Source organism: Diuraphis noxia, unplaced genomic scaffold (genome assembly GCF_037042655.1).
Source record: "Diuraphis noxia isolate RWA-SAM2 unplaced genomic scaffold, SU_Dnox_SAM2 contig0002, whole genome shotgun sequence".
Classification (NCBI taxonomy): Eukaryota; Metazoa; Arthropoda; class Insecta; order Hemiptera; family Aphididae; genus Diuraphis; species Diuraphis noxia.
This window is the reverse complement of record NW_028301712.1, coordinates 8833519-8859435: the sequence shown is the minus strand read 5'-3', so window position 1 is coordinate 8859435 and position 25917 is coordinate 8833519. Positions and strand designations below refer to the sequence as shown.

Sequence of the window (25917 nt, the reverse complement as noted above, 5' to 3'; positions counted from 1 at the left end):
TTATTTTGAAATACGAAGGCACGATGTTTACAATAATTGTTGTTATTTCGGGTGTTACTTATTTTCAGCCACGACTCCGAAAAAAAATAACATTCCGATCGTTCTTCCGAATCCACCGACAGTTGAAGATATGTACGACGTCGCCATTTTCAATCCTAATATGTATCCCATCGTCGACTATCCCAAAAGTAATTTATAAACTATACGAGGCGTGCACAGACGCACGCTGTATAATGTATAAACACAGTATATATAATGTAGTTGTACACAGTATAATAACAAGATATTTTATATTCACTTGAATGTGCATGCAATTTTATAATTGAAAATAGTACAATGTATATAATATTTATTATAAACGTTTGTGAGTATGGTTTGGATTTTTCGGATTCGTATAATAAATATCGTATAAACTATACACATACCATTATACACGCAGTCATGGGCATGCGGTGGCACGGCAATGGTATATCGAAGTCTCCGTTTTCATTATAATAATAATAATAATATCATAATATATAGAGTCATATGCATAATACCTTTGGGGATTTAGGACGCCGATCGATTGAAAACCATCCGCCGGATCCTACAATAGTGTGGTATGTAGGAAATATAAAATCTAAAAGGCCTCTGCGTGAAGTTCGGTTGTGTATAATAATATAATAGTATCAATTTGCGTGTGTATAAATATGCACTATTGTAGAAAAAAAATACGTTTGCGAAAACCGTAAGGCAACTTCCGCGTTGAACAATAATTTAATTTATTAACGCATCGTAAAACATCGTTGCGACAACAATGATAATATTCTCTCGGCACAATTAATTTCGCATAATATAGGATTGAACAATAATATTATATATTTTAGTTTCGCGAGGTCACGACTCACGAGAGGGCAAATATCGAACACAAAAGATTATATGTACTTTTTTATAAATTCCGTAACGCCAGTGGCAGCGCGTTTCGGTATTGTATAAATAAGATTATAATATAATATTCATGATTATAAAATACTATATATATATACGAGCATAAAATGTTGTTATTATAAATCACTGTAAAATTATATATTTTTATATTTATATTTTTTTCTGTTGTATTCTAACGACGATTTCGTGCACTATAAAAAGACCAACGGCCCGTCGTTAAAGGGAATTTTTTCGTATATTTCATGCAAATGCATTCATTATATGAATACAATTATCACGTACCGGTAAAAATAATAAGCACACGCGATGTTGAAATTAGTCCGAAATAATAATGACGATAATAGCATTAAAACTTTATGATTTTCACTCTATGATCGTCTGGTATTTGCATAATTAAAATGTATGTTTATCATATTATACTACAAATATGTCAATCTAAAATATAATATTTGGCTCGGCGAACCATTTAGAAATTTTTAGAATCACCAATAATCCGATAAAGGCTTCCACTGAAATAGTAAAATTACTATAAGATAGAAATAGTAAGCTACTGAACTAGGTATACAACTATAGTTAATATTAAATATTATCACCTATTAGCTGTTGTTCTATTTACCCTTTCAAAAACTCAGAATCCCATTTGCAGAGGCTCTTTGCCACACAATTGGGTATGTATTACTATATAAACGGATTTCATCAGCAGGTCCTGTTTGATAGTAATAACTAATAACCCATCATTCATTAAACGATATTATACAAAAACGTATTCGGAAAATCCAACTTAACTTTTTCCGCACCTTAACTAATATAGAACACTAGTCATGTTATATCATAATATTATTGTAGCTGTTTATTCGTATAATACATTTAAACACAACCGATCGTCGTGGACACACGTGGTCATAATATCATCCATGTGCAGCGTGCCAATCCTTTATCGGTATTGTTGTCATATCATTGTCATAAATAATATCATTAAGATAGACTACAACTTCACGCGCCAAATTGAAAAAAAACCTAACTATAATAGTAATACCTATTTTTATTTAGCAGGTTCCTAATTTCCAAGGCTGCTAATAAATTAACGAGTTAAAAATTAGTCCATTTTAATGAAGTTTGTGACGGGTTACTTTTCTTTCATGTTATTATTAATAAGTAATGTCATTTTAAATTATAACTCTCCCGAGATTTTTAACAATGTTTTTGTTTTAAATAACCAGTTATTTTTCATTTAGTGTTTTTGTTTAACCTTTCGAGTAAGAGATATATATTATATGATTATAAAATAGTTGGTGTGTTTTTTTTTTTTGTATAATATTCATAAAAAATATATTTACCTGTTTGCCCGTGAAAAAATATCAATAGCGTAAAGAGATTTTGATCTTGTAAAAAAAAAGTAAATACTTACAAGTTAAATACCGATTAGTCAACAAGCTGATAAAAAAAAAATGTTGCGTTTATAAGTAATTTATGTATAAAACTACGCTGTACATGGTTTTACAATATTATTACGTTATCATCATGATTATTATAACATGATAGAAATTTAAATGTATTATACGTAGAATGATTAATTTATCACATACACGTTGAATTTTATTTTTGTCACTAATGCACAATTTTACTGCACAGGCACTTGCCTACCGTCTTTTTGTCAAAACGTCACGTCCACTTTACCACAGTACCTGTACACTATACCTTACAAGCCAGAATACGTAATTATTGTTACAAATTATTGCCAACAAATACGACTCGAAAGAGAACATAATTGAATATTTTGTATATGTGCAATGTGACCAATGATGACCATACATATTGCTCGTCAGTTTTGAGCGTAATTCAATGGGTTCCGACCTCAAATTATGAAAATCATTCCCGTTTACAGTGATGATAGGAATAATATCAAAAAAATACAATATTCTGAACACCGACACCGTGGGCTCAAATATAATGTTCTCTTTCGATTCGAATTACGATTGGATTGTATTTTGCTGTCAAAACGAACGTGAAATAATCAACTAAACTTACTTTTATGGTATACAAAGGATCCCAGAGAGCTGATAGCGCTGGAGTCTGTGGTAAACGTCCGTTGCTATGAGCTGACGGCACTTTACTTTTGTGCACTTCTCGCGTCCAGAGGCTGTGGAAACCGCAAATTGAAGCCTTGTCAATCGCTTTGTAAAGGTACACAAATGTATATACTAACTTCTACCAGTAAAATATACCTCTTGAAGGATTTATTTGAACCCACAACACTTGCTGTCTGAGTAATTTTTTTTTTGGATTTAAAGAAAAATTTATTTTTCAAGTCTGATTTCAGCCCCATAATATGCCTCAAAAACATTATTTCAAGTTTTTAGTCATCTTATTATTTTTTTGAAAATAAACTATAGGTACTTTAATTTTTATATTTTAAAATTTTCAATGTCAAACTTTGAGCCAATTATTATTTTATGTATTTGTACCTTCGTATGTTCGGCTCAAATATACTAATAATTGATTATAGCCGTATATATTATAATAGTATTTCAATTTTCGACACAACTAATAGGTAATGATACGACTAAAAATGTTGATATTATTAATAATAAACCGAATAATAAATAATAACAAGATTAATAATAATAGCTATTATTAAAAAGTCACAAACTATATGAAGCAGAGCGCAGACAGGTTGTTCGTAAATATAAATAATAAGCACGAATAGATACATCTTCTAGGTAGGAATAACAATCGATTATATAAAATAAGTACTTTTGCTTAAAATGTTTAAATGTTTTATAATAATTAAAAAAAAAAAAATCTATATAGTAAAATCAATTCACGATACGTTTAAAGGAACGATTGGTCTATAAATATAAATTTTCAATTTCCGACGTGTGCTGTGGCGTACTTCTGAACGCTAAACGAAAACGTTGGTCGCTTCTTTAAAAACTGTACAATTTTTTACCACAGAAACTATTCGGAGTTGCGGTTTCTTCTTCGACATATTCGAAGCGTACCACGAACACAGGGAATGCACGCAGTTCCCGAACGACAACAACAACCCAAACACGTTTTGCATCGGACACCGGGAAGTACTCAACGTCAGAAAAATGAAACTTAGAGGACGTGAGTAACAAAAAATGTACTTACTATAATAATTAACAATCCACAATATTATAGATATCCCAATATTTCCTTAAATAATATTTTTATTTCATATTGGATTTAGAGATAATCGTTTTTACATTAGTACTGACAACAATGACTCATAATTTAATAGCAATTTGAAGACAATCGTCTTTGTGTTGTGTGCTCCTTTAAGATTAATAGATTAGACACTTATTTGTTAATACCTAAATTATCTAAATTAAGCTACACAAATTACCCACCACATTGGCGGTGAAATTAATTGTATTAATTCATTTTAGGTTTACGATATTCAGTACCATATTAGCTGATTGAAAAACGTATACCTAAATAGTAATTTTAATTGGGTAAATTTAACAAAATATAATATATTATGCAATGAAATCCGTAGAGAAAAACGATATGTATCTCATTTAGTTTTTAATTAAGGATAATATTCGACTACTGTACTAGTTTTCTTAAACCATTATCCGGTAAAATGCACCAAGACCAATTGAAACGTTTAGAAATTAATTGTATGTAGATACAACTACCGTGTTGAATAACGGTAAGATAACAATTCATCACATTGAAATTCGGATCTCGTCCGTTACAAAATAGTTTCCGTACTATTAATTAAATACTTATATTAATGTCGTACGAACGTTGGGCCATATTTCAAGCGAATCCTTTCTTTCGTCCAACTCACCGAATCGGTACAAATGGAGTATGAACGCCATTCATTTGTTGGTGGCAAATTGCATGCCGCTAACAAAATGTCGTTCATATATTATAATATACCATATATAGCGCGTATAAAACGCATGCTACTAGAAATAAATCCTCCGCAAGAAAAATTAAGAAATTATATAGGTACATGCATGTTTTTGGTTTAAAGTGTTGTAAACTAATATCTAGTTGCTTGCTGCATTTTTTTAGGAATTTAAATGACTAGGTATTTTGTTTTTATTGTTGATCCAATTCAATGGTAATACATAAAATATTACGAAAATTGGCCTCACAAAAATCATTTGGGAAAAATAAAATTTTATACAGCCCAAAAACATGATAGCTATGTTACCTAATATAATGTGATGCTTGGTTTTTTTGTATTATTATAAGAACATAATATGCTGATATACTTTGTTGAGAGTACGGAAACATGTTGTGATTACAGAAATTTATTTTAATTGTAAATTACTATTGTTTATCAATTATAAACGTTTTGATTTATTTCTTCAAACACCGAAAGTATTGGTACAGGTACCTACTTTCTATTCTTGAAAACTTCTCGATTATTTTTATTGCATCACTTTTTAGATAAAACTGCACACTTTGTTTAAGTGTCGTTGCAAAAATATTCTTTCTTGAAAATATTTTAATTGTTCCTATTGTCATAAAAACAAACAGTCCGTCCATTTATTTAATGGTTTTCAAGATGAAAATGTTCCACTCTTGTCTACTGCCATTGCTGTGTTCTACAGCTTTAAATCCGGTCGTCGTATTCTCTCGGCGTCTGTTTTGATGTATCGAGTGGAGCAATAATCAACCTCCACCGATTTACGTTCAATTCGTTAACCTGAAAAACAATATAATTACGCCATAAACATATATTATGAACGCTACATTTCAACACTAACTGTCATTAAGTACCTACCTACAGCGTAAACACGTAAATTGCAAACGTCTAACAGAATTCTTTTGATTAAATTGAAAGCCGTTTTTAATCCTAAATGTACCTATCAATCACGAGTTACTGGCTCAAGACTTTTGAACACGACAATCGAGATGTTTGTGTAACCGTAATGTTTTGTTCAAATAAGTAGTACAATTCCCGTACGTTTTGACGATATCACCAGAAAAACGGCATAGTCATCAAATAACCATCACATAAAAACTATCTAACTAAAATTTCTTGAAAACGTGTGGAACTGTACGGGCATTATACAGCATAAACTGCGCAAACGAATTACAGTTTACGCTTTATAAAACTAGACAGTGGTTCAGTTCATTTAAATGTTTAAGTCTTTTGCTAAATTTAAATTTAAAAAAGCACTTAGCATATTATACTGCTTGAAAATAAAATACCAACAAATTTGTTTTTGATTTGGACGTATGCATAGTTCGCACCTATCAATGGGTCCAATAACATTTTTTGAATTTTTATTACATTTCATGCAAAAAAATAAATAGGTAAACAAACAATTATTAACATTGTAGGCACTAAATAACGATTTAATAAAAAAAAAAACTCTTATAAAGTTATAACCATTATTAATATTTAAATTTAAATTGAATACAATTTATAAAATAAATCAGACTTTTTAATTTATTTAATATTTAAAAAAAAAATGAACTCTCAATGCTCACCGTTAAATAAATATACAGAAGGTACTGCAAAGAGTACTTAAAATTATTATTAAATGATTGCAGTACGAATTCGTTACAATTAAATATATGGTTCTCATTCTTTCTTAAAAAAAAAAAAAAAACTTTATACTTGGACACATGCGAAAATCCTAAAACAGATTTTTTAAACATTGGGACAGATATCAGGAGAGTCAGGACACATATTATGATGTACCTATACTCAAATACTAAAAGGTTAAGCTTCATAACACATATTGACTTCCATAATATCCAGCAAATAATTAAAATACATGAGGCTCTACTAGGTTATATGAATATTTTTTTGGCATTCCAATAGTACGTATTGACTATAACAATAATCATTGATAATGTGACTTTTTTATATTTCCTCATTCCTTTTAGAATTTAAAAACTTATTAAAAAGGTTTCATTATTCAGTATTTAAGTAGTACCCATTTCGCAATAAAAGTAAAGTATTACTCTGAACAAAATTTTTCTACTTGTCTGCTAAAAATATTAACTGTAAGTTTAGTATCAAAGTTTAGTATTTGGTAAGTACCAAATTATGAATTTAAGTAGTAATAAATAATATATTTATTTAATAGGGTTTTATAAAACCTATACATTTTGAAATTATTACAATATGTAAAATAATATATATTTAGCCATCTGTTATACTTATATAAAAAATGCATAAATCAACTACACCGTCTACAAAAACAAAAAATGATTACCGAAAAAAATAATTTTTGATAGTTTTTTGTGTTCTTGGGAAGTTCAGAGGGTTTTAACCCAAGCACAGACGATGATAATGCTTGCTGAATATTGTAATCAAAACCACTTGATTAAATGGCTTTTATTTTTTGTGTCACAAAATCAATTCAATATTATTTAAAAATGGATAATATTATGTTATTTTTTATTTTTTATTTAATGAAGATTGTAGAACTATAATTGTAATGTAAAAAGAAATTAAATCATAAGATATATTATACGAGTATCGATGTTACAAGCATCAAACTATGAATTATTACCATGAAAATATTATAAAACCAAAGTGTAGTTCATTACACTTTATTTTTAATATTTTTTTCTTATTATAATAAATATAACATAGTATTTCTGTTAATTAAAATAATAATAATCTTTATCTTAACTTTATTTTGTCTACATGCTTATTTATTTTATAATTTTCCGTTTAAATATATCTACAATACAAATTTCAATGGTTAACTTACTTAATAAACCAACTCTTATAAAATATGCATATAAATCTAAAATTTTAGCTAGTATTTTCTGTTTTATATTAAAAATTATATGCATTTTTGACGGCGTGCGGTGGTAATTTTATTAAAATTAATTTAGCGATAATTTATTTTAGTTGACATTTTAGATTCTGAACGGAGCGAGGAATGTGTTGATGTTACCATGATATGTGTTTTTTTTTTAATTTTCAATTTTTTTTTTTTTTTTGTCTGTCATCACGTTTTGGGGCAGTAAAGTGCATTGATTTTCGACTTCAGTACCTCATTCGATCAGAAAGTGAATCTAGTTGATACTTTGGGGGGTCAAAAGTAATGAATTCTCAATATTTTTCTAAATAATCGGGATAAACAAACTAAAAATTAAGGGAAAAACGGGAAATTGTACGCACATCAGTTTTCGACAAAATCGATTTTGGTTTTTAATGTAACTTTAAACCAAATTACCATAGATGCATGAAATTTTCAACGAGTTTTCAAAAAATTTCGACTTAAGTTAAACTATTTAATATTTATAGGCATATACAATTTTCGATCATTATTAGTTTTTTAAAAATAAATATAGATAACAATTTATTTGTTGGGTAGAACAGCTTGAAAATTTAATACAAGGCTCCAAACATATTGTTACAATAGGAGTTGAAAAATAAAAGGAATTCATTGTCACAACTTTTTTTTATAAGCATTCAAAGTTTGAATTTTGACAAAATACGTAAAAATCACAAAAATTTGCAAATTATTTTAAGCTAGAAATTCGTAAAAGTTTTTGTTTTTAAATATAATGTTTGAAAATTTGTATAAATCAATAATATATCATAGACAGATAAACCTCTCTGCGTCTCTGCGCAGAATCGTTTTTTGTATACAATGATATAATATCATTGGATTCAAATTTAATTCCATCCAATATTACAGTAACCCACTGTACAGCAGAGCGGAGCGACATCCACGACTTACCCACTTTTTATTTTTACAAGCATCCCACGTTACAAGATTATCTAAACTAATATTGGTATTCTGGGTTAAGACTGTTAACTGTTAAGACACTATAATATCCGTTTTAAGTGAAATAAGCTTTCAATTAAATATTAATAACTTATATAGGTATAGTTATATATTGTATACAAATATCAGTATTTAATTTTTACGATTATATTTTAATTATATGGCCATTTGCCCTAATGGGTCATCATTCTTGTGATGAAGACGTGTTGAAAACAAATATGTATTATTTGTTCACAGTCTGTCGACATTTTGCCCCTGTCTAGTAAAATTTTAATTGATAAATAAGCCATGGAATATAGCTACCTATTATTAATCGAAGAAAATACGTACGTGTCCCCAGCCCCCCCCCACATCGGATATTTCAAATTTTTTTTTGGCAAAAAATTAGCATGTAATTAGCATGTATTTGCATGCTAACTTTTGTAATTTGCACGCGCTTTAATTAGGCGTGGGATCAAAAAATAGGTGGGGGGGCTGTAGACACGTGTCTCCGACCACCCCACCCATCAAAATCACTTATTTTCAAATTTTTTTCTAGGCCAATATTTAGCATGTAATTAGCATGTATTTGCACGCTTGGTCCCGAAACTCTACCGTCATTCGTTGGTTCGCAAAATCCGTTTTTCTAATTTGCACGTGTCCCCAGCCCCCCCACAACTCGAAATAACTGGAACTGCATAATCGCTTATACGCCAATATTTAGCAATTCAGCTATTTTCTCGGATATCGATTTGTTTATTATAACTATTTTCCTAAAACTACGAATTTGATAATTTAGTTTATAAATTCAATTAGTTGTTTAAATTGGTTAATTTTTAATTATCATTGTATTGTATTGTATTGTATTGTATTGTATTTAATAAAAATAAATTATCTAAGTCATAATTTATTTTTATTAAATTTAAATATAGTTACATTATTTTTATTAATATTGTTTGACATTACAAATTGTATAGGTAGTAGTTATTTTTGATGAAATGGCTAATGTGAATTTGTCCCCCACCCCTCAATTAACAAAGCTTTTTTTGGTGAAATTAATATGTTCTAAAATCTGGTAAGATTAAATGAAAATAATTATTAAATACAATCAATACAAATGTCTAATAATAATAAAAATAAATAATGCCTAATCTGTTTCACTTAAATCGTTTATTGACATATACTTTATACATTTACAAAATTACTCAGGCAAGGTAATGACGACACACACATTTGCACAATCGCCACAATCTCACAATAGTCACATTTGAGAACAGCTTCACCGAGCACTCATTTGGCGGTCATCACGGCATAACTAACTTTACTAGCCACTCGCTATTTAAAAATCGCCAAAGGATGATACCTTTTATATATTAAGAAAAAAAGTAAGATTGAAATATTTGAAATAGGTACTCTTAGTGGCATTCAGAACCATTATCATCTGGTACAAAACGGTGGTGTTATAAGTTATAACTACTATCATTAAGTAATTTATTTCGTAATTTATTTTAAATATTCATCATAAATAATAAAAATATTTTCAGGCTTTTTTGCTAAACAAAGTGGTAATATTCAACTTTATTATAAAATTATACTTACGTTTTAGGCCATTATCAGAAGTAGTAATTACTCTATCCTTAAACAAAATAACTGCATCAATGACAGTAGCCGGTGGACATGCACACTTTCGTCCGGCCATTTTAAAACGCGTGTAAAAAACAATTTAAATAATTACGATAAGTGAAATAAATAACCGTCGATGGGCTTGCTAAGAGCTTGCACATCAGTGACCAAATGACAATATTATCAGTTAATCAGATACTCAGTTTAAGATTTTACATAAATAACAAATATTTATAGATACAATTAAAATATACCAACCTAAAAATAGATTTACAAAACCGCTAGCATTAAATATATATATACACATATATAGACATATATACATATATATATATATATATTTATATTTATTTATTTATACATACATATATATTTATACATATATATATATATATATATTTGTTTTCATTGAAAGGTTAGTAACTATTGTTAGTTTCATTGAAACTATACTATACTAAATATAAGTATATTAAATGTGATCACAATAAAACCGATAACGCTAGAATATGTACAATGTAGATCGTAAGTCGTAAAAATGCAAAAAATATAAAAGTGATAATTTATAAATATTATCAAACAAAAATACATTTAAACATATTATTATGTAAATATAATAATTTACAAAAGAATTAGTATTCCACTTTAGGAATATGATATCATAGTCATCCAAATATTCGTGCAAGCACTTTTGTAATTCCTAGTATTTCGAGTTGTGGGGGGGCTGGGGACACGTGCAAATTAGAAAAACGGATTTTGCAAAACAACGAATGACGGTAGAGTTTCGGGACCAAGCGTGCAAATACATGCTAATTACATGCTAAATATTGGCGTATAAGTGATTATGCAGTTCCAGTTATTTCGAGTTGTGGGGGGGGCTGGGGACACGTGCAAATTAGAAAAACGGATTTTGCGAACCAACGAATGACGGTAGAGTTTCGGGACCAAGCGTGCAAATACATGCTAATTACATGCTAAATATTGGCCTAGAAAAAAATTTGAAAATAAGTGATTTTGATGGGTGGGGGGGTCGGAGACACGTGTCTACAGCCCCCCCACCTATTTTTTGATCCCACGCCTAATTAAAGCGCGTGCAAATTACAAAAGTTAGCATGCAAATACATGCTAATTACATGCTAATTTTTTGCCAAAAAAAAATTTGAAATATCCGATGTGGGGGGGCTGGGGACACGTACGTGAAGAAAATTCATGGACCTTCTAATGATGTATCACTTGAAACATTATAGTTGAAGCAAGGTGTCGTATTTGTTCAATACAAATTGATTAATTTATAGACTTCTTATTACAATTCATCATCGAAAAAAAGAAGTTATATTACGTTAACATTTGAATCTGTATAGTTTATTTACGGTGTATTGTAGAACTTATATCCTTTAGACTGAAATCTAATAATTTTAATAATGCAAATTACATTACGTTTTGTTGTGCGATGTGCACTGAAAGGTTTTGTTTTAAATGAATCTTTTCTATGAATCTCATTTGACGCACGCAAAAATGTTTTCATTTAAGTATGTTTATCAAATTAATTTTCATCATGTGCAGTTGTAATTAATATAGTGGAAACGGCCAACTACTTCTATATATTTATAAGACCCCACAAATGTAACGTTTTCACTATCGTACGCATTATAATTTATGACAAAAAATTATATATATACATATATAATAATTATACATTATAATATACGCTTTGATTCTTATATATATTTATCAATTAATTTTAGATTAACTATAAACCATACAATATTAATAAGTATTAACCATAAATAATAAATCGATATAATTTAAAATTTAACTCTATTATTTTATTAAATTGTGAAACAGATTTTGATTATATGATGAAAATGATCCATAGAAATGTATTACGTTATGTTTGCAGTTTGCCACGAAGGGTTTAAGTGTGATAAAAAGAGATGTATTCCATTGGATTGGAAATGTGATGGACATTTCGATTGTGAAGATCACACTGATGAATTGAAGTGTTCACAATGCCCAGGTATGTATTTTTACGATTTAAAAATAAACATAGCATCATTAGGTTCACCTAAAAGTATCATGCACCCATGAATCAACGATTTTTATATTGGTATAAAAAGTATGGTTGTAATCTTGTAATAAAAAAAAAAATAGTAAATATAGCGTCTTTTTTTAATAACCACATCAGAGAGGTGTACCACTTTGTAAGACTTGCCTCTATGCAGCAAAATGTGTTCAATAAATTGTATCGTAAGAAAAGTAACAACAATATATTATAATATGCATTCTGGAAAGACCAGCAACTGTCATCCTTAACACTTGGCTGGTATGTATGAGCAGCCCCCAAATATTATGTGGATATAAATCTTAACATGGTTATATGGGAGTCAGACAAAAAATGTCTTGTCATACAGTCCTCACATTATATTTTAATCTCACATTTGTTGTCATGAAAAAAACCCAACCGACTAAAGACATATCGTGCAAATATTACTCAAGACATAATATCGTACATGAATTATTCCTTTTTCCTGGCCACCGCCTTATAACTATACCACTTGATTCACCAAACCTATTTCAGATTAATAGATTAATATTGTTATAAACCGTACACTAACATTGATAAATTTAATATTCCTTATAAGGCAGATAAGATATCGAATGTTGTCGTGCATAGGAACTAATCGTATTTCATTCATTCCATCTGAGCTTATAATATTAATGTAATTTTGGAAATTGAGTTTAATCAATGTAGTCTGAGTGTTTAAATCGCTTTTTCATATTTATATTATTCTTATAAGATTGTATACAATAACATTATTAATATATTTTACAGATTGTAATATTTTAATTTTTAATACAACAGAAATAGGTAATTAAGTATTTATATCAAAAGTAATAATATTCGAAGGTAGAAAAATAGTAATTCTATTGTTTACTAAGAAGTGACAATCATATTAAAAATTCAATTAATCTTCATGGTTACTTTTAGTTAAAAATTTAAGTAGGTACCATAAAACGATTTTGAAGACTTTTATACATCTTTGGAAAAATAATATTAATGCTATATTTTAAATGTATTTTAAGTATAAATGTATTGAAAATGCAAATTTTTAAAACTAAATGTATAAGGTAAAACCAAATAAGCTTTGAAGCCATTTAGCTTATGGTATGTCATTAATAGGATTAAATGTTAACTATTTGTTAGGGTTCTCAAAGTTATTTTCCATAAACTAAAATTTGTTTTTTGTTTATTTTAGATCGTCTTTATATAGATCTCAGTTTGTAAAAATTAAGTTTCTTTACTTAGAACAATATAGTCTGATCTGATATTCTTAGAAAACTGCAGTTTTGTTCAAAACAAATATATCACGATAAGTGACAATTAATGACTGTCGATTTCGCCAGTATGGAGTTTCGAAAATATATTAAATTTCGATGGCTTTATTTAAATACATTATAGCTAAGTTTACATTCGTGTGTTCATCGTAAACAATTCCAAATCCGATGCAACGCTATAGTATTTATAATCAGTGATAGCTTATAGGTATATCATACAATAGATACGTATGGGATGTACAAATATTTATATATTAATATTATAATAGTTTAAATGTATAATATCGTACATCATATTATTATTTCTCAATAGCTGCAGCAGGTTTATACGCAGCAGATACTCGTAAGACAATGCGAGTGGAAAAAAAACTTATTATACACGTAAAGTTTTCTCGCTGTGTAAGGTAATAGCGGTGATATTGTGTGTTTTGCGAGAGAGAAAAAAGAATCAATATATTAATCCAACGAAAGTTTTTCGCGCACAAATCGCGAACACCGGTGACCGAAACGATGAAATTACACCATTTCCCCATACGCAATTCCATATATATTATATATATTGTATACGATATACACCAATAAGGCTGGTCGTTTGAACTAAGTCGTTTTATACGCACATAAATACGTAGATATATAGAGTATGGTCGTAACCGTGGTTATACTACGACCGGCGCGTGTCTCGGACAGTGTCAGAGTTGTGCGTTTAGGTCGACGTACGATTTGTCCTGTGCCAAATGTTCCGGCAAATGTGCCGATGTATGGGCCAAACACGATGGACGATGGTCGCATTACAGTTAGCTACGGTCAACTGACGTTTTATACCACACTCACTTTTGTGCGATCGACTATATTATATAATAATATAGTAGGTATACATAATAATAATACATAAGTACGTCGAGGTTTTCGTTGAATAGTCTTATGAGTGTTATGACAGATTATAACAAATCATTATACAGGTACCTACAATATTATATAATACAATAATCGGTGTTCGTAAATTGTGCCAAATTTGGGAGACTACATATAACTGTGTAGTGATGTGTATCTTTTACGCTGGTACAAAAAAAGTATGATAAAAAGACATTACATTAATTATTCCGTTGAAGCATTTTAATAAAACCCAATGACGCAAACCGTGTTAGTTTATTTTTATTTTTATAATTTTAACTTATGTAAATGTGTAGTATAGTTGATTAATATAGTTAATATTTATATTTTAATTTGTCTTGATTTCGTTGTCAATATTTACTTTTCTAAAAAAAGTGAATTAAAACTAAAAAATGTAGATATTATTATAATTTATAAGTGTAGAATTTTATTTTATTGCCTTCTAAATTTCTATTTCAATATTTGAATATATTTTCTGCAGTTATAATAGAAATAGTATTTTTTACGTTTATGTATATTTAAGAAGCGGTCAGTGCAATAATCGACGTACATAATTTGTTATATGAGATTATCGATCGGCGCAGTTGATATGTTCCTTTTTCCAATCTGATTAATTTTTTACCGTAATAATGTTTACCTGCTACGTAGTAGCGTAGTGAGTAGGTATTGATGATTGTATTGGATATAATATATAGGACATAGATACTTGTGAGCTGTGACGATAACTTTACATAAAAAAATTATTTTGAACATTATCTAAAGGGACTAGTTACTTTAAAGCAAAACAGTCCACGGCAACTATAACCATTGGACGCATCATTGCATTTATACTAATATATATTACATTAACAGTTGACTAGTAGTAAACAAACAAACAAAAAGAAAACAGAGACAAGGTTGAGTATTCTGATCAAATTAACTTGTCCAATCCTGTTTGCTGAAGGAATGATATTATGTTGAGGACTGGCAGGTTTTGGCCCAAGCATTTGAAACATGTCTTCAAATAGTTGGTTGCGAATTGGCGATCACTGGATTAGTGGTTTTATAATATTATATTATTATTAATCTGATGTTCAAATCATTCTAGTCGAAGATGATTCGAGTGCACGGTTCGAGATCCCATGTTTTGTTCGAATATGACTTACAAAATTAAACAAATTATAATAATATTATTTGTTATGTGATTTCACACGCATGTAAAATTATTGTTAATGATATATTATTGTACATTATTATAATAGTATAGTATAGACGAGTGTAATTTTGACGAGTTCTGCTGAATCCCGTGTATATCAATGAGAAATAAACATTTTAATTAAACCTTTTCTCCACAACTTGTTCTCTTCACGCAACGGCTGAATCCGATTTTGCGATACATGATACATTGTATATACATAACATTGTATATTATTACAATAAAATACTCGGTTCCGGAGGAAAATAAAAAACACGAGAAACAAATATTATTTGATTGATTGATAAGAGATGAGACACACGACAGATAATCCGATATTTTGATTTACATTATATTATTTGTTGTGTTTGCATATTTGTAAAAATCACAGATATTATTGAAAACGACAACTGTCTGGAAATATCATTAAAGTTTCTCCGTTTCACATATTTTATGTCTACAAATACATTACAACGTGTACACTGTACACAGTATAATTATTATTTATAATAATTACATTGAGATTTATATTTATGATTGTATATAATATACGATTTTAATTTTTGTGGATCGTTCAGTATCATCATGGTAGTCATTATTTAAAATAAATACCTTTTTTTTTTTTATCATTGAACATTAATGATTTCAAAAATTAAAAATGTTTTTGAAAAAAAAAATGGTTTCTTGTCGTTTTAAAAACATTATTTTGAAAATTTACATATATATTTTATCCTCAACATTTTTAAGTTTTTACTTTGTTGAACCACTAAAAAAATCATTTTTCAATGACTAAACACTCACCCGGTATGTAATACGCGTATAATACGTGTTATAGACTAATGAGCATTAATTATTGACTTAAGTTAGTAGTATTTTCAGCCAAAATAATTGTGTAATGGTGATTAGCATTCCAAAAACCATCATAATACAGTAATTATTATCTAATACTATAGCTAATGACACTCCATGGTATTAGAGTGTACTTCAACAAAATAATGTTTTGGAGGAGTACAATATAATGTTAATTATATTTATACGATTACATATTTTAAAACGTTTAACACCAAATTCTCTGCAACACCATAATACAGAACAGTATAAAGGTAAGGCATGTCAACAATCATAATACTTGCTAAATAACATAAGCGCCAAAAGTACAAAAATGGCATATGATATGCACCAAAATTAATATTTTATATAAGTAGAAAGTTATTTAAAAATTAGTGTCGTATAAAAAATTATATTATATTGAAAAATGTTCAGTAATAATTAATCGTCAAATAATAATATACATGCGAATCAATATAAATTTAATAAATCAGTTAGTTCTAGATTTAATATCTAGATAATAACAATAATGGCACACAGGTACCTAGGATTTTGGCACTTATGTAGTACGATATGATTTTGGCGCTTTTACACTATACAAAATTTTTTTCTTATCTCATTTTGGCGCTTATATCTTTCACCGATAATACTCAACATTTTATTTTTATCGTAAACGTTTTTTACTGATGTCACCGATTACTTAGTATCATACTTGTCTTGATAAACGAGCTGTAAGTAATGTATGAACCCTTGATATGTAATGTTTAACGAAACAACTACTGATATATAACTTAGTGTTTTTATCATTCCAGTATAAAATATGTCAATGAATAAATTGAATTTTATCAATTTTATAGCAATCAACCCAATAAAAAAAAAAAGCTTTTGACGATCATCGACATTTGCTTCTGATCAAATAAAACGATGTCGGCTATTGGTTTTCAAATGATCTAAACTTTATTTGTTTCAGAGAATACTGCGATGAGAATATATAGTGAAAGTTTTTTCAACTTTAAGAATAAATCCTTTTCTTAAGAGTTCATATTTTGAAATTGAATTCAGTTGCTTAGAAAATTTATAGTATAATAGGGTAAAAACAATATAAAACTTCGAATTTACAGGGAATTCACGTAAAAATTCGTTAACATTTCAAAATTGAAAATGATTTTTATTCGACTAATATCGGTCCAAAACTGTCATGTGCATATGAAGTACTACTACACAATAATATGTATCTAGTTTCATATATGGTCGTGTATAATAAAATGCGATTTACAAAAAAACTGGCATAGATTTTTTTACTCTACCAAACACAGCGCATGATATCATTGGTATAAATGTAGACTGTATTATTATTTTTAATTTAAATTTTGAATGAAATGATAAATCAATAATAATCGAATTTCAATATTTAAAATTAAAATCTAAAAGTTAAGATTAATTTTGTAAAATTCTTAGTAAAATATTTCTATAGTTTTTAATTTTCTTTTTATACAAGTTCTAAATAATAAACACACCTTGTGTTAGGTACCTACTATTATGAAAAAAATTAATAAAAAAATGTATTATATCAATAATAATATTATGGCCTATACTCAATATTTCAATAATAACACAAAATTAAAAATCTATTATTTGAAATAAAACTAAAAGAAATATGAAGAAAAATTATTGTGACATATATTTTTTCGTATTTATTATTACCTATTTAAGTAAAATAAAATTTCTACATTAATTTTTACCTAAGTTTTTTTAAGCTTGCTTTACATAGGTATTGTCGAGTAGCCTGAATAGAGAAACCATCCATTGATGATACTTTATGGCTTGAGAAAATGGTAATTCTTAAATATGGGTTTCAACTATTTTAAGACCTTTCATTTTTTTTTTTTTTTTTTTTTTTTTTTTTTTAATAATAATAACATGATGTACATACCTATACTTAGATCAATAAGCTTGTTTAAATACGAGTATTTGAGTATTAAAAACTTTATGTATTTATAAATGACTTGAATACATAATAAGTAAACCTCAGCTATCTTAAAAATATTTAGCATTCTATATTTAACCTTAAACTTAATAAATATTTAATGAATGATCATATTTTAAAACTAAAAGAAATAATTTAAGAAAAAGTAGATCACATATTTTCTTAATTAATCATAGGTACCTACTAGTTTATTACAATATGTCTGATTTAAAAGTATATTTAAGTATGTGTTATAGTAATGGACGTATAATAATAATGAATAATTGTCACAAAGAGAATAAGTAATAGTAGTCCCAGAAAACATTATAACATTTTCATTTTTAAAAATTATGAGTAAGTACCTACTTTCCTTTTTCTCATTTTAACCAACTTTTATAAACTATACTTATGTACGACAAATAATAATAACATAAAACCAGATATTGTTTGTACAGTGATGAGTGAATAGCGTGAAAATAATTTACTATATAGAATAATTAATATGACATATTAAAATGATGTATCAGAATAATATCCAACACGTCAACACCCATTATCTGTAGGTATACCTACCTACCTAGGAATACTCTTACTTATAAATACTATTATAAATAGCCCATATTATTTTTTCCTAAACGGAGTGGCGTGAGTTACGATTTTTTCTTTTTGAAATTATTTTAGTCAAAACTTTTAATAGATTATAATATGTTTTACTTTTCTATATTGTGGTTTATGAGAGTGTACAGTGTGTATACAACTTAACAACTAAACATTCTTATTTAACTTGCCTCAAGATTAATATCATCTTTATCACCCTCAACGATATATTTTATTGGTCAATTAAATTATTGGTACTCAGTTCATAAAACTTTTTTTTTAATTTGTTTTTCGTATCGACTTGCGTCGTTTTCAATCCTGTGTGTGTATACTACGCAATTACTAAGGTAAATCGGATTGGTGCATAATTACCTACGACGTAATATTATAATATTATATACGTGTTATAAGCTTGTGTTTAAATTTAGCTTTATTATCCTTATTAGACGAATAATTCTAGGTGGAACATGACGTGGTAACCAAAGAATTGATGTTTATTTTAAATAAGCCTACCACTTATTATACTCACCTGGACATCCCATAATCTCGAAACAATACTCTATATTATGAAAAATCATCTTATGAAATGATTTCAAACAATTTTACGAATATATGGAGAGATTTTTTACTTCATACATTTCCGCTTATAAGAAATGATTAAAAATAAGTTTAATAAATTTAATTATAATAATTATTATAATTAAGTGTTATCATTTGATTTTTTTTTCTATTCCGGGAATTATTAAGGTATTTTGTTGATGAGAAATACAATTCTTCAATTTTTTTTATTTTTTTATTTAGTCATTTAAAAATATTTCTAGTATAGATATTTTATTGCAAAAATGTAATACCCTTTAGGTAACTTTTGTGTTTGTTTTTGTACATAGTATACCTGCTAAAGCATATATTATATATAGGTATTATATTATATATTTTTCTTCATTGGTAATAATATGTTTTATATTAATTTACATAATTTTCATTCTTGGAATTACTCTTAACATTGGTCGATTTTATACGATTTTGTTATATCCGGAAATCCGATTAAAATTTGCAGTCGAAACATGTTTTGTGCATGTGTGCAATTGCAGGGTAAAATAGTTCTTATACCCAAATTATATCGACTCCACCCGAAAACTGGGATTACCTAGAATATCGTAACATAAATACGAAATATTACAGGGTTTTGCGTATAAACGAGATACATGCGATAGGTACCTACCGCGCGTGTAGATAAAAATGACCGTCATCTCCATAATTCCATTACGCTTAAATAAACGTTTAATATACACGGGAAACGGTTTTAGGGATGGGTTCGGAACAGTCGGTATGAAAAATGAATCGTGAAAAAGCAAAAACAGTACGGTGGGTAAAAAAAAAACCATAAAAAGATATTATCCTATATAGTATGTAGGTGCGTACCAAATACCGATAGGATAATGATGCACTCTACTAATATTCACCCTTATGGCCAAGCGGATGTTGGTCACCGTGACGTTCAAGAAGCGACTGCCCCTGAATTATTTTTGAGTAATATTCACTCCCTTAATTCTGACACCCTCTTCGATGATATTTGTCGTGTATATATTATGTAAATATCATATTAATATCAATATGATGTACTTACCTACCTATGTCTGCATTTTGACCAAACACACAATTATTATTAACGACTATAAGAATATTATTGTTATTATGCTGTTATTTAACAATACATGTGTTACGTGTGATTTTGGAATTATATGATGTGTTGCGATATCGCCGCAAATAAGTACCGACTTTGTATATTGTTATGCAAGGTGGGAACGGTGTGCAAATAAAAAATGTATTTCGTACACAATAATCGATTCGAGTGATTTTTGCGGTAATAGAATGACTCACATCTGATAATAATATTATCATCATTATAATTTATATTATTGTGTGTTGTACTCGAAAACTCTGGAATGTGACAATTTTTAAGTCCACCATGGCGCCACCGCTATACAGATCGTATGCACGCAGAAACATTCGCTTAAAACCTACTCACGTGCGTATGTGTAGGTATACGAAATTAAATGGGTGTCCGGAAAATTGATTTATTATATCAACTTCCTTTTTGAGGTATAACTACCTAGTTTCGCCTGCACGGCACGGAAACAACCACGCGGTTCCGTTATCGTCTCGCCGGCATACGAATACGTATACGTACATAGAACGATAATAATATTGATGGTAATGTTATTAGGTACACATCAAACGATAAGGCTGTTTTAATAGTATAATCTGTAATAATGAGCCGTCGACATCGATCTAGCTAACATGGTGAAGGACCTTTCGAAAATTACCGACAACACCTATATTACGTAATTTATATGTGATGGCCGGTTGTGCATTTACAGTGAAAAATGACATTTTCTAACTCGTTGAAACTGTCTCTATCCCACTTTTACTATACTTCCCCGTCAACAATGTCAAAGAGCAGAGTGTTTGTAAAGATAAATATATTTTTTGAAAATTATAAATTACGATATTATGACGATTTTCATGAAGGCATTGTAATAAATGTTAAAATTTGTTTATTTTATAATCGTCCTGTAAGATGTTTTACAGTTTTATAATGCTTAAATACTTTCATCCTCCGACAAACCAAAATTAAACATTAATCTGGAAATGACCGTGGATGCTTAAGACAAAGACGTGCTTTCATTTTCAGGATAGAGCTAACATTACGTATTTTTTTCATGACACGAACCATACTAAAACAATAATACACACTGTGTGTGTGTAATTTCACTATCAAAACTATGTTACATTATTTATTGCACCGCACAGTGATTTATGTGTCTACTATTTTATTTTCTCGGTAATCGAATGGGAACATCGCGTATAATATTATGGTCCGAAAATAGTATTTTATAAATGCCACTCTAGATTGTACCAGAATAATAATAAAAAAAAATATATATATACATAGAATAGTTTTGTATGATTAACGATTGAAAATAAAAAAAATGGGAAATAGATAACAGCTTGACTGAATATAGTACCTTATTATGAGTATACTCGTAAATGACTAGGTCACTGTAATTGATGAGTTAAATTTGAATCCAATGTAGGTACGATAAATCATTTAAATCATAAAAAACGATTCTGAACGGAGACGGGTCTGTCGGCCTAAAGGTAGCTATTAATATATACTATAAGTACCTATATTGAATATTAAACTATTGGTTATTATCATTTATGTGCCTATTTATAGAGATGGTCAAATATGGTGTTTTGGTTTTCTTTCGTAATATATCGTATGCAACTTTAAAATAAAAAAGTGGGTAAGTGGATGTCGCTCTGCTGTACAGTAGGTTACAAGTGGGTTACTGTAACGGGTGGAATCATTGTATACGAAAACGATTTTGAGCGAAGACGGTTTATCTGTCTAGGATATATTATAGATTATTAAAAATTTTCAAATCTTAGATTTAAAATAAACATTTTTATGAATTTCTAGCTTAAAATAATTTGTGAATTTTCGTGATTTTTACGTATGTTGTCAAAATTCAAAATTTGAATGCTTGTAAATAGAAATTGTGACTATGCATTTAATTAAATAAAATAAAATATTTTTCAACTGCTATTGTTAAAATGTGTTAGAAGCCTTGTATTAAATTGTCAAGCTTTTCTGCCTAACAAATAAATTTTTATCGATATTAATTTAAAAAAAACTAATAATGATCGAAAATTGCATATGCCTATAAATATTAAATAGTTTAATTTAAGTCGAAATTTTTTGAAAACTCGTTGAAAATTTCATGCATCTATGGTAATTTGTTTTAAAGTTACATTAAAAATCAAAATCAATTTTGTCGAGTACTGATTGTGCGTAAAATTTCCCATCTTTCCCTTAATTTTTAGTTTGTTTTTCTCGATTATTTAGAAAAGTATTTTTTACTTTTGACCCCCAAAGTATCAACTAGATTCACTTTCTGATCGAACGAGGTACTGAAGTCAAAAATCGAAGCACTTTTACTGCCCGAAAACGTGATGACAGACACAAAAAAAAAACATACACATTATGGTAAAATTAATACATTCATCGTTCCGTTCAGAATCTAAAAAGGTTAGGTTAGGTTAATATCATTAGTATCTATCTAATTGTATAAAATAAAATACAGGTTAAAAAACTATTGCTTACTGCAAAATGACTAAATAATTCAAGAAAACATTTTAAAAACTACAACCATACAAAAATAAAATTATTTTATAGGTAGTTACAATTCATAGTAAATTATATAGTTGAATATTGAATTAATTTTCTCTTAATATTATCTAATATTTTATTTTTTATGCAACTTATGTAAACTTATTTTATTTTATGTGTAAACTACTTTAAACAATACAATATTAATATCAAACCACTCTATAATACAAACATGCATCTTTATATACCTATTAATTATATTATAATATATCAGAGGTGTCAAACCTTTTTTTGGTCAACTGGAAAATTTTTCAAATCAAGGTTTTGAAAAATTTTAACGTGCCCCATAGGCGTGCGCATGCCTCTTTTTCAGGATATGCAGAAGGCTGACAATAGCTGCGTTTAGACCAAGAAGATTAAGGACAGTTTTGGAACACGCCCTGAAAGTTATTTTAAGCTCGTAAAATTCTGATAATATGTATACACAATTCACAAATATTGAAAAAACCTACTGTTAGATTTATAATTAAAAAAATATTGTAATGAATACCATTATATAATACAAGAAGTATGTATTTCGCAAATACTTGGTAGTTGATAACTGATAACTGGATGTTTCAATCTTCCAGAGTCGATGTTCACCTCTCACAGAACTTCAGGGTATGCAGCTGCATACCCTGCATACCCCCTGCGCACGCATATGACGTGCCCTATGTCATACCAAATAATACATAATAACTATAGGTAGTTAAAAATTGTAATAAAATAACAAAATAAATTTTACGTAATAATAGAACGCATAGAACTTATACCTAATTTTAATTTTTCCCATGCTATTGAAATTTAACTAATATGTCTCATTTGGCTCGCGTTTCATAAGTTCGCCAACCCTTTAACATACCCTGTTAGGTATATATTTTATTTATTTTTTGGTTTATGTTATTAGATGTCATTGTTGTAGTCATTTATTTTATAATAGGTATCATGTAAGATTTAACTATAAAATATAGGCCATGGCTTAAGATCTAAATACTTTGAAAATTTCATTATGCATAATATAGTTAACTAATATAATAATATATGTTTAAAGTTACGACGAATATTTTTAAACTACAGAAAAATAATTAAAATCGTTATTCTTTATATTTTAAATTACAAATTTCGTTAAAATTGAATTGTCTATATCTAAACAAAAATTGTGCATAATAATATAAATATACTTATTAGATTTTTGATTTTTAGTAAAAACTACTCACCTTGTATACTTTTTGTCAGAGTAAAACTGAAACATGTTTTATTGACACTTATAGAATAAAAAGTGTGCAAGTGGGTATCGCTCTGCAGCTCTGCTGTATAGTAGAGATGGAGAGTAGGTAGGTAATGGATGTGTTAAATTTGAATGCAATGGCAAGTATCGTTGTTGAAAAACGATTTTGAACGGATATGATTTGTTAGTCTAGAATATATTATATTACTTATATATTTAAATTATAATATATTTTATAAGCGCACAAAATGTTTTCTATATTGACTCTGGAGTTTCTTTTTACAGTTATTTGAAGAAAAAGTTATGGAGAAACTTGTGTTGGGTTACAACAATTTTATGAATTTTCAACTTCCATGCAAATTTTCGCAATTTTGACATGTTTCGTAAACATTGGAACTTTAAATGTCTTATAAACAAATAAACAAAAATTGTGACAAACGATTTTTGATTTTTTTTTTATTATGGTAATACCTTGAGTTCAATTTTAAAGCTTTTTGAATAATTAATTTTTTTATAAGTATTTAAAAAAAAAAGACTAAATCGACTATAAATAGCTTTAAAAAAGTCAAATTATTTTGAAAATGTAACCATAAATAGATAACCTAATATAGACATTTGGTGACAATTTAAATGATAGCAAAATAAAAAAATTGATACTGTCGAAAACTGATTATACATGAAAATTCCCGTTTTTTCATTACTTTTTTAGGGGTTTTCCTTACGCTAAGTTGAAATCAAAAATCAAAGCATGATTTGACACAAAAAAAACATTCATATGGCTCAAAAACAGTGAAAATATTTTAAAAATTATACTTGGTATAGAAATACCTATTTATGAACATTTTGAAGAACTTTTTTATTGCAAAAATTCCATATTGTTTTCCCACCTGTTATCGTAAAATTAATCATTATTCCCTCCTCTAAGAATCTAAAATGTATATTGTGCGATTTGATAAATTTAAAATATGTGGAAAAAAAACAAAAAGTTTTTGTGCCGTGACCAGGATTCGAACCTGGGTTATTGCGGCCACAACGCAAGGTCCTAACCACTAGACGATCACGGCCGGACATTAAAATTAAAATAAAAGTACAATTATAAATTGTAAATGATATTTGTTATACGATAATATTATTTTAGTCTCGATAGTTGTTAATGTTATTGATAACATTATTAATTATTTATAAAACTAAATACCTATTATAATACTAATATTATCAAAAGCCAATAGGTACCTTATTTAAAAATATATTTAAATGTTTTTTTTTATTTAGTCATCTAAAACCAATGACAATATTCAATAGTAAAACAATTCATTAACATTATGTTGAAAAAGATAGCAATATTATGCTGGTTAAATTTACATTGATGGGTAGGTAAGTAATAATTAATTAATTTTAACATATTTT

The 25917-nt window shown here is 28.1% G+C and overlaps 1 protein-coding gene and 1 non-coding gene across 3 annotated transcripts in view; one reads left to right on the top strand and one right to left on the bottom strand.

The window, feature by feature from the left end:
• Corin (corin serine peptidase) overlaps window positions 1-25917 on the top strand; it is a 122131-nt gene that overhangs the window by 70625 nt on the left and 25589 nt on the right. For both annotated transcript variants that reach the window (XM_089218809.1, XM_089218810.1), the window contains exons 8-12: window positions 69-188; window positions 2560-2642; window positions 2973-3111; window positions 3883-4038; window positions 12175-12291. In XM_089218809.1, the coding sequence (XP_089074935.1) occupies window positions 69-188; window positions 2560-2642; window positions 2973-3111; window positions 3883-4038; window positions 12175-12291 (615 nt within the window). The remainder of the gene's footprint in view (window positions 1-68; window positions 189-2559; window positions 2643-2972; window positions 3112-3882; window positions 4039-12174; window positions 12292-25917) is intronic.
• On the bottom strand, window positions 25503-25574 carry TRNAH-GUG (transfer RNA histidin (anticodon GUG)). Its single transcript has one exon. It is a non-coding gene; the product is annotated as a tRNA-His (tRNA).